The sequence below is a fragment of the Pleurodeles waltl genome, chromosome 3_1 (assembly GCF_031143425.1).
Source record: "Pleurodeles waltl isolate 20211129_DDA chromosome 3_1, aPleWal1.hap1.20221129, whole genome shotgun sequence".
NCBI lineage: Eukaryota > Metazoa > Chordata > Amphibia > Caudata > Salamandridae > Pleurodeles > Pleurodeles waltl.
The window spans coordinates 871,306,543-871,324,376 of record NC_090440.1 but is presented as its reverse complement, the minus strand read 5'-3'; the positions used below and the strand labels follow the sequence as shown (position 1 = coordinate 871,324,376).

The following is a 17,834-nucleotide window of genomic DNA, read 5'->3' as shown; positions in this document are numbered from 1 at the left end:
TTAAACCCTTAACTCGACGAGCAATCCAGTGGCTTTTCTTCTGTTGCAGTAGGACTACTAGAACTTTTCAAGTCACTGTTACAGATCCAGGCAGGATCCATATTCTGTGGTATAGTGGTTGCTTGATATTGGAATTGTTTTTGGGGGATTTTTCCAGGTAAATTTACAATTTTGTTTCTCACACAAGATTTTGCTGCAAGGTCATTTGTGTCTATAATCATAGAGGACGTGCTGATGTATAATTGATTTGATAGGAGGAAGAAAATGGATCAGAGGATGATGGTGATTCTGGGGATGATGAACAGGCGCCCCAGAGTGAGGATGAAGAGGAACTGCTACTGAAAAGACAAGGCAAGAAGAGAAAACTGTAAGTGGAGCTCACTTTCTAGCCCAAATAAGCTTCAGCTCCTCCAGTTTAATGCAATATTTTAATAATTGGAACATGTACAAGAATCCCACTTATGTTAACAGATTGTAGATTCTAGATTTACAGTTGAATTTTCTATATTCTTTTGGAGAGAGGTTGATCCTGTGCATTCTGTCTTGCTTTGTAGAACCTATTTCTGAATGCTGGTTCTTTGAAAATTTCAGACAGATTTGACAGATGAGCATTTATACTAGTAGTAGGAAACAAATGCTTGGTGTTGAAACAAATATTCTGTACAAAAGATGCTTCGACACAGTTTGCAAGTTAGTGATTTACATCTGATTAATTACTGTGGTTGTCTTATTCAGAAATATTAAAATGACTCCCGCCGATAATCCTCATGTTGATAGAGGCTTTCTAATGTTTATGAATTCATTGAAGATATCCATGATGGTAAAGTGTGCTACTGGACAATAACTTACGCAGGCTACACTTGACTGTTCCATCAATGCATCCATTCCCAAGACTTGCAGCCAAGGCAGAAGAAAGGGTACATGCAAGAGACTGTTGGGGAGCTGCCTGCTCCACGGATTTTCCCCTACAAATTGGAAACTACATTTCTTTAAAACACCCCTGGTCTCTAAACAGCATGGGCTGCTTTAAAGTAAATAAATAAAAATCCTGTTGGGGAAAATCAGTGGAGGTCTGTTGATCCTTGCAGGCCAGCAGCCCTTTGTCATCAATCACAGGGTGCTTGCAAATAGCGTCCTACCTAATGTTCATACAGTGGTTCGTTCTGTGACCTTTTGCAGCTGGAACTTTTGCAGCATGACCTAAAAATATATGGGTTGCATCACAAAATTGCGGACAATATTCTGCAACATATTTGCACCCATTGTGTATTCCCTGCCTTTTTGCACATTGGCTACAAATTTTAAAAACGTGCCAGTGAAGGAAAAAAAATGATATATTTTTTTTTAACTTTGTGAGGACTTAATGTGGCTCTCCCTATATGATTTATTTCAACTGAGAGGCGTAGTAATTATTATTCAGTATGTATATCAATTCATGATCGTCCTTGTAGTTTACAGTTCGTGAACATTCACATTTGCTCACTCAAAACATTCATAAAGCATTGCCGTCTAAAATAGGAAAGTCCTGAGGCATTTTTGAAAGTTTTTTTTTTTTTTTTTTTTTTTTTTTTTTTTAAAGGTGGTCACATCAGAGGTGCTAAGATTATGAGAAGGGGATTTCTTAAATATGAAACCCTAGACCAAGATAACTCTTATACCTCTGCTTTAAAGTTTTACTCTCGGAACAGCAATTTTGCTAGTCTACCATGTCCTATTCCTACCTGGATGATAGAGGGTGCCATTTTTTCTTGGTGTTTGGGGCCAAACAATTAATGACCTTCAAATTAAGGCAACCCCCATTTGCACGGAATACAATATTAGTCTGGCATCCTGTGCAGTACATTCCTAGCATGACTGTTGTGTTTCTTTTTTCAAAGTTCTGCAGACAGCAAGATAGCCACAGTTTAACAGTGGGCAAGTCTCCTACTTCCAAGTCTGTACTCTATACACCGGTTTACTGCAGCCGTTAAGACCATGGCCCTGAGTGGCAGATACGTGAAAAAATGTCTTCAACTGATGGAGATAACTCCTTCGAACCTGGCTGACCAGGTTGTTGGAACATAACATTCTCTTCCAGGGGATCCTTGTCAATAGTCATAAACATTGAATATTCCCGCCCTTGTGCGGGGACCCCGGAGCATATATAATATACACACATATTATACATGTGTAAAACAGCAATGCAGTCTATAATCATAAACAGGCTAAAATGCTTTATTTCTATTAAGTTTTTTTTTTTTTAAATAAAATCACAATAGAGAATAAATATCTACCCAAGCCCCCAAAACTGGGCTTAGGAGAGTAAGCAGCAGTAAACACTAGAGGAAAAAGAGAAAAAAACTACATTGAAAAACAATGGAGCATTCTTAGCCAATAGGCTGCATGCAGGTTAACACAGGAGAACCATAAAAACTTTGGCACCGTGCCTTTAAGACCCCGAGCACCTCCAGTATCCCACCATGCCTCAGGGGTGAAGGAAAGGTGGCAGTTGGTTCACAGTTAGGTTAGTTCTTTTTTCCGGCTTCTTCTGAGAGGATCCTGGAGCATTGAGCTCTCAGTTTTTCTGAGTTTTTTTTCTCAGAAAAATCCTTTAAAAAGCGTTTTTTCCTGTTTCATTCGACAGATAACATCTTTGTCTGTGTTTGGCAGTTTTTTTCCTGACTGAAAAATGCCTTCACTTTTTGTCAAATGCCCTTCTTGTGGGAAGAAGGCGGCCCAGTCAGACTCACACTCTCTTTGTATTGTGTGCCTGCCTCAGAGTCACTGCCCTGACACTTGTAAGCACTGCAAGAATATGTCAAAGAGGACTCTGAAGGACAGAGAAAAGATCAGGCTACATGGGCTTCATGAGAGGCAGAAAACATCGTCCTCTTCACTTCCCATGCATCCAGCAGGCCATTCTTAGGAGAGAATGGCTAGGTCGACGTCAGCAGGTAGGAAAGTACCCGTTTGTTCCCCGTCGACGTCGTCGCTGCCACCGTCTCACCGGCATAGATCGCCGTCAACGGCGACCCACCCGACGTCGAAGGAGATGGCGTCGAGGGAACAACATTGCAGGGGCAGATCTCCGTTGACTGCAGCCCGCCGATCGACGTCGAGACATCGCCGGCGTGCCAGGTCACCGCCAAAGGCCGTTCGCCCCCCGACGTCAAGAGACACGACGTCGCAATCGCCACGACGGCATGAGAGACATCTGCCGTCGACCTCCCACCGCTCCACGTCGAGGCACACGACGGCGAGTAGGTCGAGGTCCAAAGATCGCCGTTCGACGTCGAGGCAAGAGCAACCGATGGGGCGCCCTTCGCCGTCGACACAGCCATCGACGTCGACACAGGTTTTACCTGTCCCGCAGGGAGTAGAACATCGCCCCCCGCCAGCAGACAAGGCCGCACCATCTCCTGTGGTCTCCATACCGAGCGACTCATCTCGTTCAATAGCGGCATCATCTGGGCATGTTTCGCCCATCAACCTATCTCCAAGATGGCTAGAGAGCCTTAACAGACCAGCGGCCTCCCCGGATTCGCAGTATTCGCGAATGTACTCGCCTACTGCCTCCCTTCCAAGAACGCCATCACCGACAGCAAGGGCAGGACGGGCTCGTTCTGCTCCTCGTCAACCGACCGTGAGGCCTGGGCGCTCTGCTACAGCGTCTCGCAGCAGGTCTCGTTCTCAACGGCGATCCAGGTCTCGTTCACGAAGAAGATCACCCTCTTGGTCGTCGTCAGGATCATCTGTCGGGCGTTACTCTCCCACCCTAACAGATTCTCCACCTGCTAGGGTCTCACCGGTGGATGACATTACCACGTTTAACGAGGTGCTGTTAAGGGGTGCGCAGAAATTAAACATGGAGGTTCCAGAGCCATCTACCTCCTCATCCGTTATCTTTGAGACTCTGCAGCATAGATCAGCGTCAAAAAAGCTTCTGCCTCTAGTGCCTGGTTTGTTGCAGCCAACTATGGACACCTTTCTGGCCCCAGCCACACTCAAATCTGCCCCGGCTAGGATTCTGAAAAAATATAAGGCTCCCGAACAAGACCCTTTGTTCCTAAGAAAGGATCCGCCACCGGACTCTGTGATATTGGCCGCAGCCCGTAAAACCCACTCTGTGGCATCATCCTCCACGGTCCCCCCGGATAAAGAGAGCAGGCATCTAGACTCTCTGGGGAGAAAGATGTGCGGTACGGCGGCTTCGGCAATGAAAGTCTCCAGTGCTTCTGCACTCCTGGGCAGGTATGACCGTTCTCTGTGGGACTCCCTCAATAGATTCACAGAGAAATTGCCCAGAGAAGACAGACAAGATTTTCAAGAGATCCTGCAGGAGGGATGCCTGGTATCCAACCAGGTTATCAGCGCGGCGGCAGATGGGGCGGATTTAGCTGCACATGGGTACGCACATGGAATCTGTTCAAGAAGGTCTTCCTGGCTGAGACTGACTGGTTTGAAGCAAGAAGCACAACAGCGCATCCTGAATCTCCCATTCGCCGGGAACTCGCTGTTCGGTACCCATGCAGATGAGGAAATGGCCCGCATGAAGGCCGAGGTGGACACCATGAGGGCAGTAGGCCTGGAAAGGAAGAAAGATTTCAGGAGAAGGTATAGGCCTTATGACAGGCGCCCTTTCCAGCAGAGGGTTCAAACCCCTCACTGGTCCCAAAGGCCACAACAACGGCAGGGACGCCCTCTTTTTCAGCGAAGGAACACAAGAGAGCGAGGGTCAAGTAGACCTCAGCAGTCCACACCGAAAGCGCCGGCCAAACAATGAGATCTCGCTTCCCTCGACACTGTACACCACTCCGGTGGGGGGAAGTATTGCAGGTTATCTTCACGAGTGGCACTCTATCACAAAAGACAAATGGGTGCTCAATATTGTCGAAAATGGCTACTCTCTTCTTTTCAAACAGCCTCCACCACACTTGCCACCAACCAAATGCAATCCATCTCATCTCAGCCTGCTGCGCAAAGAGGCTCTCGCACTCGTACAAAAGAATGCTATAGAAAGGGTTCCACCTGCGCACAGAGGAAAGGGGGTTTACTCCCATTATTTTCTGGTGGCGAAAAAGGGCAGAGAGGGCGTTTTCAGACCAATTCTGAACTTACGGCTGCTGAACAAATACATAAGAAAACAGAAGTTCAGGATGCTAGCGCTTCACCAGATTTTCCCTCGGCTACATCAGGGAGACTGGATGTGCTCCATCGACCTGCAGGATGCATATTTTCACATCTCTATAGCTCCCAAGCATCGGAAATTCTTGCGCTTCCAAGTGGCGTCACAGCACTATCAGTTCAGAGTTCTACCATTTGGCCTGAAATCTGCCCCACGCGTCTTCTCGAAATGTATGGCGGTGGTAGCGGCACATCTTCGAAAACAAAAGATATTCATCTACCCATACCTAGACGACTGGTTACTGAAGGCTTCTTCTCTGGAGCAGGCGAGAAGCCATCAGGACATTGTGCTCAGGGTTTGCGAGTCTCTAGGTCTTCAGGTCAATTACCAAAAGTCAACTTGATTCCATCACAGAACCTCCACTACCTGGGAGCTATAATAAACACAGAACTCCAAAGAGTGTATCCTTCGGAGGAACAACTATCCTCAATAGACAGGAAGTGTCAGGACCTGTTGAAAGCCAACGCACCTACGGCACGTCAGGTGACATCGCTGCTGGGCTCCATGGCATCATGCATTTTCATTGTCCCAAATGCCAGACTGCACATGTGGCCCCTCCAAGAGGCATTGGAGAGCAAATGGAGCCAAAGGACAGGTCGCTGGGAGGACAGAGTGCGACTATCGACAGCGGCACTTCAGTCATTGAAATGGTGGATGCACAGACCTCACCTGTCAGTAGGTGCTCCGTTTCACCAGGTAGTTTCATCCGACACTCTGGTAACGGATGCGTCTCTTCAGGGATGGGGGGCTCATCTGGGTCCCCTTCAAGCTCAGGGCCTGTGGTCAGACAAGGAAAAGCAGTACCACATCAATCTGCTGGAACTCAGAGCGGTCCATCTGGCTCTCAAGTCTTTGACACCATTAATTCAGGGGAAAACTCTCCTGATACAAACGGACAATACAACCACGATGTATTATTTGAACAAACAGGGGGGAACGAGATCCCTACCCCTTTCTCGAGAGTCCCAAACGATATGGCATTGGCTCCTGGCCAGAGGAATGTCACTTACAGCGGTTCACCTGCCAGGACAACAAAACGTGGAAGCAGATTTCCTGAGCAGACCCCTAGAGGACGCACACGATTGGGTCCTACACGGCAAAGTCGTTGAATGCATCTTCGCTCAATGGGGTCGACCTCAATTGGATCTCTTCGCAGACTAAGTAAACAAGAAATGCCCAGACTTCGCATCCAGGTTCTACCGTCCGGGATCTCGAGGGAATGCCCTGTTGATCGACTGGTCAGGGATATTTCTCTACGCCTTTCCACCGATTCCCCTCATACCGGCAGTGATCAACAAACTGTACAGATCCAGAACCAGAATGATTCTCATAGCACTACAATGGCCCCGTCAATTCTGGTACACAGATCTCCTCAACCTATCGGAAAAACCTCACAGGAGGCTGTCGTGCAGACCGGATCTTCTGAGCAGAATGGAGGGCAGGATTCTACATCCCAACCTACCCTCTCTGAGCTTAACAGCATGGCTCCTGAATTCCTACAGTATGGGCACCTAGGGCTCTCACAGGAGTGCATGAACATCTTCCAAACAGTATCCAAACGACCTTCCACGCGGCGCTCTTATGCTTTTAAGTGGAAGAGATTCTACATATGGTGCTGTCAACAAGGTCAAAATCCCATACGGGTTCAGGAGGATGTCATACTGTCCTATTTACTTCATCTGGCAAAGTCCGGTCTGCAGGTATCGTCTATTAAGGTACATTTGTCTGCCATTACAGCCTATCGTAAGTCACCTTCTCAGGAATCCTTCTTTACGAAACCTGTAGTCAAGGATTTCTTAGAAGGTTTGAAAAAAAAATTTCCGCCCATTCGGAGACCATCTCCTCCATGGGAACTGAACATAGTATTGGCAAAACTTATGGGCCCTCCTTTTGAACCTATACAGAAGGCCTCTTTACAACACCTTACGTGGAAGACGGCTTTTTTGGTGGCCATTACTTCAGCGAGGAGGGTCAGCGAAATTCAGGCTTTGTCTTCCAAAGAACCGTACACGGTTTTCCACGACAATAGAGTGGTTCTGCGAACTCACCCATCTTTCCTTCCGAAAGTGGTGTCAGAATTCCATATCAATCAGATTTTATCTTTACTGACTTTCTTTCCCAATCCGGAGACTCCGGCAGAGAAAGCATTGCACTCCTTAGACTTGAAAAGAGTGCTGAAATTTGATTTGGATAAACAAAATCGATTAGACATTCCAACCGCTTGTTTGTGAATTATGGTCATTTGAGGACAGGAGAGGCAGCATCTAAACGAACTATATCAAGATGGATAGTTTCTTGTATTGTTAATACTTACCAGCTGGCTAATAAACAATTACTAGCTAGGCCTAAAGCGCATTCCACAAGGGGAAAAGCGGCTACTGCTGCCCTCCTTAACCATGTTCCAATATCTGAGATTTGTAAGGCTGCTACATGGAAGTCTGTACAAACGTTTACTAGACATTACTGTTTGGACTCAGATGCAAGAGCGGATGCCCAAGTGGGGCAGGCCTCTCTGAGAAATTTATTTGCATAATACGTGTCTATTCCTGCACTTCTATTAGACAGTCCGCAGAGTTTAGGGATGGGCTTGCTAATCTATTCAATGTTTATGACTATTGATGAGGATGCCCTGGAAGAGAAGGATAAGTTACTTACCTGTAAATCCTAGTTCTCTTCCAGGGGTATCCTCATCAAAGTCATAAACAACCCACCCTCCTCCCCGGACTCACGTCTCCTAGAAGTGCAGGACAGACTGTTTTTCGAATCAGTTACACAGATTGTCACCGTAAAAAAGTACTGACCTAACTGTGAACCAACTGCCACCTTTCCTTCACCCCTGAGGCATGGTGGGATACTGGAGGTGCTCAGGGTCTTAAAGGCACGGTGCCAACGTTTTTATGGTTCTCCTGTGTTAACCTGCATGCAGCCTATTGGCTAAGAATGCTCCATTGTTTTTCAATGTAGTTTTTTTCTCTCTTTCTCTAGTGTTTACTGCTGCTTACTCTCCTAAGCCCAGTTTTGGGGGCTTGGGTAGATATTTATTCTCTATTGTGATTTTATAAAAAAAAAAAAAAACTTCATAGAAATAAAGCATTTTAGCCTGTTTATGATTATAGCCTGCATTGCTGTTTTACACATGTATAATATGTGTGTATTTTATATATGCTCTGGGGTCCCCACACAAGGGCGGGAATATTCAATGTTTATGACTTTGATGAGGATACCCCTGGAAGAGAACTAGGATTTACAGGTAAGTAACTTATCCTTCCATGTAACTGAAACCCTAAAAGTCTGGGGATAAAAAGCAAAGTATTGGTAGGTATCTCTTTGTACTGAATAAGATGACCTTATTTAGAGTTGTGATAGAAAGCTATTGCACATCCAGGTCTCCAGTTCTATAAGGAGATTTTATAACTGCACTACTGGGCCACTTCGCTTGTCTAAGTTATAATTGAATGGTGGAGTTGATTGAAGGCCAACTTGCACATTGCAAAGCATATTAAACGAGTAGGACATACATTAAGAGGTCAGAGGGAGGGGTATCCCCGTGGCTCTCCACAGGTTGAGGGGACAAGAAGGGGCTCAAGAAGACTTGTTGGGCCTGATCCTGTAGGAACTATTTGAACCATTTTATTTTATTGATGTCATCCTGGGCCACGAGTACTAATCTCCTTAATAGAATATTGTGGTTCACAGTTCCAAATCGACAGACAAATCCAAAATGGCACTTGGATATTAACAGTTTACCAAAACGTTCTTTGTTAGTGTAGTTGGTCTGATTGGTTATTTAGTACTTCATATCATCTGTGATGAGAGTTTAAGACCAAAGAATAATTGTGTTGAAACCAGGAATTGGTATATTTGTGGTTTGTATTAAATGAGCAGACTACTGAGTTTACTTTTTTAATTCCACTTAAGAAAAATGCAGGATTTCCTTGAAGATGAGGCTGAATTATCTGGAAGCGATGCTGGAAGTGGAGATGAGTTTGAGGATGAGGATGACGAATATGAGGAAGATGCTGTGGATGAAGATTTGCCTTCAGATGAAGAACTACAAGACCAAGTCAATAAAATACACAGGTCAGAATTCACGTTTCTTTCTTTCTTGAAAGTGTACAAATTGCATTTAAGTTGGCAGAGATGAGACCCATATGGATGTTTTGCTGATGTCCAAACAGGAAGTCGTACTTATTTATACTCACATTTATGAAAGTTTATTTTTTAAGGTGGTAAAATGTGTGTTCCTGCAATACTGTCTGTGAGCAGGGACACATGATTGTTTTCTTCAAAATATCCTTAATCCATAAATATGGCTTTATTTTGCGTGATGACTGTGATCTTGACATGTATAGATTCCAGAGGTGAAGTGCCATTAAGATGACATGCTGCATTTTGATTGACTGTCAACTTTTTGCCCATCTTGTTATAGAAAAGTGCTAATGGATGATGACAAACGTCAGCTGCGTTTCTACCAGGAGCGATACCTGGCTGATGGGGACCTTCACAGTGATGGACCTGGCCGCCTAAGAAAGTTCAGGTGGAAAAATCTAGGTATGGTGCGGATTACCCCAGAACAAAAGGGTTCTTGTAAGATGGCCACAATTTTCTTAGTATGGTTCTGCATCGAACCACTATTTAACGTTTGGTGGGGTTGCTTCTTCTATAAAATAACTATGGAATTTAATTTACATTTTCTGTGACAAAAATAGATGGATCTTTAAAGGTAAGTATTAAAAGAAATGAAATGTCGTGCAGTTGTTGATGACTAAAGGGCTTCTTTATCCAACCGCGTTTTTTCACATGGGGATCCTGTGAGATTACTGTTATCCCCTTCATTGTCTAGGTATTCTATGTATTCCCCTTTGATGTCATTGAGTTAGGAGAGTGAAGATGTCATTCCCATGCAGCTTATTCCCAGCCAATCTCTTTGAAGAGTTACAGGTTTGAAGATACTGTAAGGCCTTTATCAACACAACTTTTTTTTTTTTTTTAAACTTTTTACACAACATTATTAGGGCACACCAGGAGTATCGGGGACAACACAACATAGCAACCATGTAGGGTCTTAGAGGTTGCACCACTATACTTAAGTGTTAGACGCAGTATATGAAACCAGTTGTCTCCAATGTACCCCAAACAGCAGCAGTGTCTACAAGCAACCTAATGAAGGTGATGTGTAGCTAAAGGTTAATTGCCTCTTACCTCGATTTAGCAGGTCATGCTTTCAAGTCTGTCCCACCATTCCAATTTTCCTAAAAGTAAGGGATGGCGTTATACCAGCCATCTGACTCCACTGCGTCAAAACTAAATGCCTTATAACATGTTTCTGGAAGGGGTCTGGATCCTTTAGAATTGGGCTTCCCAGTGCTGTCCATTAGTTCGTGGTGTACAAGTTGCAAAACATGGACCACCACAAAGTTGCTCCTGGAGGAACAGTGCGGTTTCATTCTTGTATAATCATTAACTTGGCTACCAATAATATTTGTGAAATTAATTTGCCTGTTGAAGACATTAGGAACAACCTAATACATCTGCCACTATCAGTAGCTGATCATTGATAACATTTTATTTGATAGAACCTACTTTCAAAACCTAAATGTACTAGCATGTCCTCCACAAATGAAGATATAAACCTTTTAACCAACATTCTATCCAACAGAGGTCCAGTCCGTAGTAAATTGTGCTCAAGCTCACTGGTGGCACCCACAATCTGAGTACAGAGGGACAATTTTGCCTCCCTCTGTCATATAAATACCCAGAAGTTTTGCTGAATATCACTGTGGATCTCCAAGGACCGTTTCCTAATCTGTGTATGGTAGGTATAAGTAATCTGTAGTGATCTACATAAGCAAGATATAGCATAGATCCTCTATTGTCATAGTGTTTCTGCCTCTCCTTTATCCTCAGCCTTACCCTGATGAGGCCAATTGAGGAGTTGATTCGGTGTGAAGACCTCTCTTGGCTCTACATTTGCACATTACTCTCTCCCTTAAAAGCACCCTTGTCAAACAAGGAAACCAACTTAAGAGTCGACCAATGGGACCATATGTATTACTACTTTTTTAAGCATAACTGGCTCAGTCTTGTTTGCCCATTCATTTGGTCCAAGGAGATAGGGTAGCTTGTATCCTTCCAAGTTCTGATTGAATTACTGGACCAAAGCCCTGTAACCCTTGTGGACTGTAATGGAGAATCCTGACACCTAAGTTTACTACCAGGTCCCTCAATTGGACTTATGTCTGCAGGGCATGGCTTGGTGCTGACTGACCCTGTTGGGCTTCTTTAGCAACACAAAAGGATGATGGACGGGGTGCTAAACAATGCAAACACTCACCCGAGTCACAGATCTGGGTTTAATCCTTCTTTCTTTTGCTCACCCTGCCACTCCAGTTTGGACCCAGCCATATGCAAATCAGTCTTGACCCTGTTCCCCATGCGAACAGTCCAGCCCGAACTGCCAGGCCAGGTCCTCCCTGGACTGGAAACAAGCATCCTGGGGCCGGTTTCAGAGTATCACCCTTCATCGGCCAGGCTAGCTTGAATCCAGTGGCACAGTGAGAAAGGGACCCACATCTGGGCATACCCTTCCCACTTACAGCAACTTTACCAACACAAAAGGATGATGGACAGGGTGCTGAACAATGCAAACACTCACCCCCCCCAGTCACAGATATGGGTTTAATCCATTGTTCTTTTGCTCACCATGCCACCCCAGTTTGGACCCAGCCATATGCAAATCAGTCTTGACCCTGTTCTTCATGGGAACAGTCCAGCCCGAACTGCCAGGCCAGGTTCTCCCTGGACTGGTAACAAGCATCCTGGGACTGGTTTCGGAGTATGTTGGGCCAGCCCTGCCATCTGGTGCCGGTCCAACCCTTCACACCTGTGCCAAAGTCCACATTGGTTCAGACTGTTACGATGCTGACTCTGGACCCAGTTCTGACACCCACTTAAGATCTGGACCTGACTTCAGCCTGAGCTCTGCAAATGTCTTGTTATGAAACACAAAAGTCTCTGGCCTGAGGCTACTTTCAGGCAGTGCGACTACCCTGATACCAGTACTACTGGAGGTTAAAACATTTTTTATTTTGTTTGGATGCAGATGATGTTGGGGGACTTCAGGAAGTCATTTACGATGAGGAGGAGGTGGCCTATTATTTGCTCCCTCTTCATTACATTGATTCTACCATCTATTTAGACTTTCAAAATGCTATGGCCTAGATACTTCTCCTTAGACAGAGTTGAATGCCACACTGAGGCCCCATACTTAGCTGCGTGCCTGTTTTGTATTGGTAGTCAGTGAAGCTGATTTGGTAGTCTGTGAAGCTGCCGAAGTGTTGAACATTCAGTTGGTAATTCTAGAAACCAATGCAGATCTGCTAACCGAGATCATGCACCCCTAGACTTGTGACTTCAAAGCCATTTCTTCCCTTTAAAGAGGCTGTAAAAGAGGCATGTATGGCTGACTGGATTAAGTTGTGTTCTGTTTCTCTGGTGCATTGTCTGTAACTAGATGTCCTAGGCCTGCTCCTGGGGACCCATCCTTTCTGACCTAGCACCGGACTCCTGAGAGCTAGGTGGTTCAGACTTCCAACAGCAAGAGCAACCTAAATGTGTTTCTGCTGCCCCACTGAACAGAACCAAAACTCACTGACATTTGCAAAGGTTTTCTCATCAACCAACTTGACATTGAGATCCCTGAATAAAGTCTGTTTTCTGGGGCATTATACACGGAGCGCCTCTGGGGTAAGGCCAACCAGATTTTGCCCACTGTTACCACTAAATTCTAGAATCCATGATGGATAGGATGTAGCTAAATATATATGGAGATCTAATCTGCACACAACAAAATGGCGGTCACACAATTGATGATGTATAAAACAAGAGAGCTATCCATCTCAAACAACACAGAAGGAGTAAGAAACAGTGCAAATAAATCACTGTCCCCAAACAGGAACGCTAATACAATTGTCTGGCTTAAAACAACACACCATAAAAACAAAGAATGACAGAAAAACGTACATGAAGAGGACATACCGATTTGTCTTGTCAGACTCCAATATGGCCTGTTCGAAGTTGAGACTGGTGCCATCAGGGCCATAATAGCCCTCTGTTTGGATAAGGTGCCCCTGTCCTTTGGCAAGCCTGAATTTGAGGGAAGAAGCAGAGTACAGGGTCTTTGATCCTACTGATGACATTGTTCAATACTTCCCTGAGCAGAACTGGTATGAGTTGGGTGAGGCAGTCGGACTAGACACCTCATAAAACTCTGGTTTGGTCTCTCCACCTGATTCAGACACAGAGGAGTATGTGTCATTTGCAATTTTTTTATGAGGAGGGCAGTCCTTTATCTACAGCTCCTGCATGTGGAAGTTAAACTATTTTTTTTGTGCCTGTGGTGGCTTCAGCTGGGGCACACCAGTGTGAAGCCCCTGCTCCCACTTAAGAAAGCCCTTACGATGTACTCCTGGTGGTCTGGTCCAAACCGTAGCCTGGGATCCCAGTCAACTGTCAGCTAGCCCACTGTAACTGTCCTGCACCTGGGTACTCGAGGTTTTTTCACCCTGCACGTCACACCTGAGAGTTTGTTGGTGCAGGCTTCGTCAGTCAGTCAATCCCAGTGCCTTTCCTACTTACTCCCCCAGATGGCGAGTCTAAAACGGATACTCCCATTCTCTGTAGGATTCGGTGGCACAGGTGCTGCCCATAATCCCAGATGAGGTTTGTGTTTCTCACGCAAACCAAGCTTGATGTTTGGTATATGGCAAAGTTCACCATCTGTTGTAGGCTGGACACCATTTGCTCGGCAGAGCAGTGGGGGTCTTCTGTGCCATGCTTGGTTGTAGCCAGAGGGTTTTTTTAGGTGATGTCCAGATGAGCCACTTGGAAATGCCCTACAAAGCTTTTCGTCTGTTCTGTGACTAAGCTGATGGAGTGCTTTAAAGACAGCAACAGGGTCCCAGCACGCTCCTTGGGCTTGTGCAATGCCCTCCGTGAGCAGCATTCGTCCCTTCAACTCTTCTGTGGCTACGGTGAGGGGCTTCAGTCCCATCTCCAATATCAACTTTACCCACAAGGACAGCAGGCTACTCAGCCTTTTCATGACTGCAGTAGAGGCTCCCACAAATCTTGCAGATACCAAGGGCACCGTGCAGCCCAGTCTTCCAAACCCCCTGCTGCCCCTCCCCCCCATTTCTTTAGTGTGCCCTGCTCAGCGCACTGCCATTCAGTAGCGGGCAGAATCTGACACTTTTTACGGGAGTGGCAGACTGGCCCCTCATACGAGTGGGAGTTGCAGACTGGCCAGCCTATGCCCTTTAATCCCTGGAAATGGTAACACCAGTACCACCATCTTTGCAACAGCTGTTTGGGGGACCACCTGTCCTCCTTGCGTCAGGAAGTGCAGGCTCTTTCGGCCACATGAACCATCAATAAGGTGCAGACACCAGAATTGTCATGGCCGCTACTTTCACTACTTTCTGGTGCTACAAATGGTTGGCGGCCTCTACCCTATTATTGACCTTCACATGCTCAAAGCCTTTTGTAAGAAATGACAGGTTCAAGATGCTCACTCTTTCCCAGTTGCTTGCCCTAGACCCTGGAGACTGGATAGTAGTGCTTGACGTGCAAGCCACTTACATTCATATCCTTGGTCCACAGATGATCCCTGCAGTTCACGGTGGGCTTGGAGCATTATCAGTTTGCTGTGTTCCCCTTTGGCCTCACCAGTGCACTTCATGTGTTCACGAAAGTGATGGCAGTGGTTGCTGCTCATTTTCTGAGGCCTGTGGTCCCAGTCTTCTCCACACCTCAACGACTGGCTGCTGAAGATGGGCTAGCCCAATGCAGGCTTCAGCTCCCCCCAACCTCCCCAGACTATGGCAAACCTTCTACATTTGTTGGTATTCATTATCAACATGCTGAAATCACATCTGACTCCTCCTCAAATGCTCCCTTTCTTTGGAGCCGTTCTGGGCAAAGTGATGTTTTGCACATAATCTCCGGTGAGAAGAGTCCAGTGAAGGAGGCTGGCTCAGTTTGTGGTGCACACCTATGATGTGGCACCCTATACTCCGTGCAGGCAACCCTTAGTGATAGCGTTTAGGTGTCCAGATAGCATAAGCACTCTATGGGGGTAGCTGTGGGGAGCAACTGAAGCTTATCCAGGAGGAGTGTAAAGCACTTGCAATACCACAATAGTCAGTCAGTAACTGTTCACAAGAAAGAACCACACCAGGTAAAAATAAATTATTCTTTATTACAACATGCAGGCTATACTACTAATGGTATATCTCCACTTGGAGATATCAACACACACAACATATACTTAGAAACAAATAGAAATAGCATAGAGATACCTGGGGCCCTTTGGGGGTACCAAACCATATACTAAGAAAGTGGTATAAGAATGGACGTACCCACCCATGGTAAGTGTTTTAGAATCCCACGGGCTGGGAAGTAAGAAAATATCAGAGGTAAGTAACTGTAATCCCACAGGTGGTCGGGTGCAGAATTATCGAGCTGGGTGGCCCATAGGCTAACACAGGACCGTCGCATTTTTATGAATTCAGGACCCTTCCCGGCGGACCCCAAAAAACTCAGTTGGCACTTGGAAGGTTGGAGAGTGCCCCCACCCGTGGATACCCAGAAGACAGGAGTACCTACACCAGGGAGATCAGGTGCATAGGATTGAAGTAGCATTGGAAACCCTTGTTGAAGTCAGTGAAAACCTCAATTCGTGGACCAGGTCGGTAGAGCCAAAGGGTGGACTTTGGATGAGAAGAACCTGAAAAAGAAGGGGACTGTGTCCAGACCACTAGCAGATGTCCAGGCAGTGCAGGAAGGCAATGCCCAACCTCTTTCAGGTGAAGCTCCTGAAGTCCAGCTGTGGAGTCCAGGGGGAAGCACAAAATCCTTGGAGTCACACACAGGCTGTCCCATGTCGGTTGATGGATTGCAGGAGGGTCAGTGGCCAGAAGGACGCCAACAAGCGTTGGCAAATGCAATTAGCTAGTGCAAGGAAGATTGCAGACTTTGGAGGACAAGCAAGGCCCTTGTGACTCGATCCTTAGAGGAGGATCAGGCCAAGGCAGGCCTTCAGCAGGAAGGAGAGCCAGCTGGAGTTGGAGAAGCCCCCAGCCAGAGTCAGAGGTCACACCTCTTCCCTACAGTACATTCTTTGTTCTGCCTCCCTCTGCTCACGTTGGGCCCATCAGCAGAATGGCAGAACAGTGTCCAGGGTCGGTAGCAGCACATGCTGGCATGCAGACCCTGCAAGGCTCTACAGGTAGATCTGGGGGATCCTCTAAGGAACCCCCAGAGTGCATGGTATCATTCAACTAACACTGGAATAGGTATAGTTGCAGTTGCATGATTCCAACATGTTTGATACCAAACATGCCTAGGGTTGGAAAAGCCATTATGTAGTTGGACCAGTCGTGTTGGCCAGTGTCCACTACATACCTTAAGATGGCTTTCCTGCACATACAAAGCCCAGGGAATGATGGCTGTGGTTTGTAGGAGTACCCTGCTCATGCAGGGGTACACTCACACTAAGAGACATGTATCCTGCCCTTGGTCTAAAGGGCCTACCAGAAGGGTGACTTACAATGTCTAAGTGTGGTAACCAGGATATAAGGCAAGCCTTGCATCTTTAGTGAAAAGTGCATGAACCATTTCACGCAGCCTGCAGACAGTTTGCATGGGCTCTCATAGGTGGCACAATACATGCTGTAACTCATGGTAGTTCCTTGGTGTACCTACGACTTGGGTATTTATCATATGCTAGAGACTTAAATAGGTGCACCATTATGCCAACTGTGAGGTGTAATAGTTTACCAGCAACTACATTTTGAGGAGAGAGCAAACACTGGGTTTCGGATTAGCAGGATCGCATTGCACTACAGTCTAAACACACTGACACCAGGCAAAAAGTGGGGGCAACTATGTCAGGAAGGTGCTACTTTCCTACACCTAGGACATCCTGGATATGATCTTGATGTTTGTGCCTCAGTCCTTGATTTCGGTGAGACTGACTGAGATTGCTGAGCCTGATGGCCTTCTGCATCCTGCTAGTGAAGCACACCTTACTTGGGCTCTACAGTGGGATCTGAAGTCCTAGTGGGCACAGCACCAGGTGAATCGCTCTCCAGATTTCAGAGGGAGACTGCCAGAGATCTGCATTGGGTGTTAATAGATTAGGATTTGATCAGCGGCAGACCCCTCTCCCTTTCTAGAGTTGACTGGTTACCGATGGGTCGCTTCTGGGCTGAGGTGGCCTCCTGAGAGAGGTGAAGATCAGAAGGCTCGGACCTGTGGCAGAGGGGCAGCTCCATGTCAAATTGTTGACGCTCCAGGCTATCCATTTGGTGGTGAAAGCCTTCCTACTATGCGTTAAAGGGAGGCTTGCTCAGGTGTTCATGTGCTACTGCAAGAAGTGGGGTTGGATCGTGGACCCTGTGGCAGGAGGTTCTGAGGTTCTAGACTTCACTTGAATGTCAGAACTTCTTCCTGGTCATACAACAACTTGTGGGATCTCTTAATGCCAGGGGAGATTAACTCATGCCTTGCGGACTACTAATGGCATTTACACCTGAAGGGTGAAGCAAGGTCTCTTCCACAAACGGGGAGTACCCTGTCTCGCTCTGTTTGCCACTCTCAAGAATGTGTA

General features: G+C 46.2%; 1 protein-coding gene across 3 annotated transcripts in view; it reads left to right on the top strand.

Moving 5' to 3' along the window:
• The window catches only part of CLSPN (claspin), a 270,119-nt gene that overhangs the window by 218,444 nt on the left and 33,841 nt on the right, over nt 1-17,834 (top strand). For all 3 annotated transcript variants that reach the window (XM_069223824.1, XM_069223822.1, XM_069223823.1), the window contains exons 18-20: nt 255-367; nt 9,083-9,244; nt 9,594-9,715. In XM_069223824.1, the coding sequence (XP_069079925.1) occupies nt 255-367; nt 9,083-9,244; nt 9,594-9,715 (397 nt within the window). The remainder of the gene's footprint in view (nt 1-254; nt 368-9,082; nt 9,245-9,593; nt 9,716-17,834) is intronic.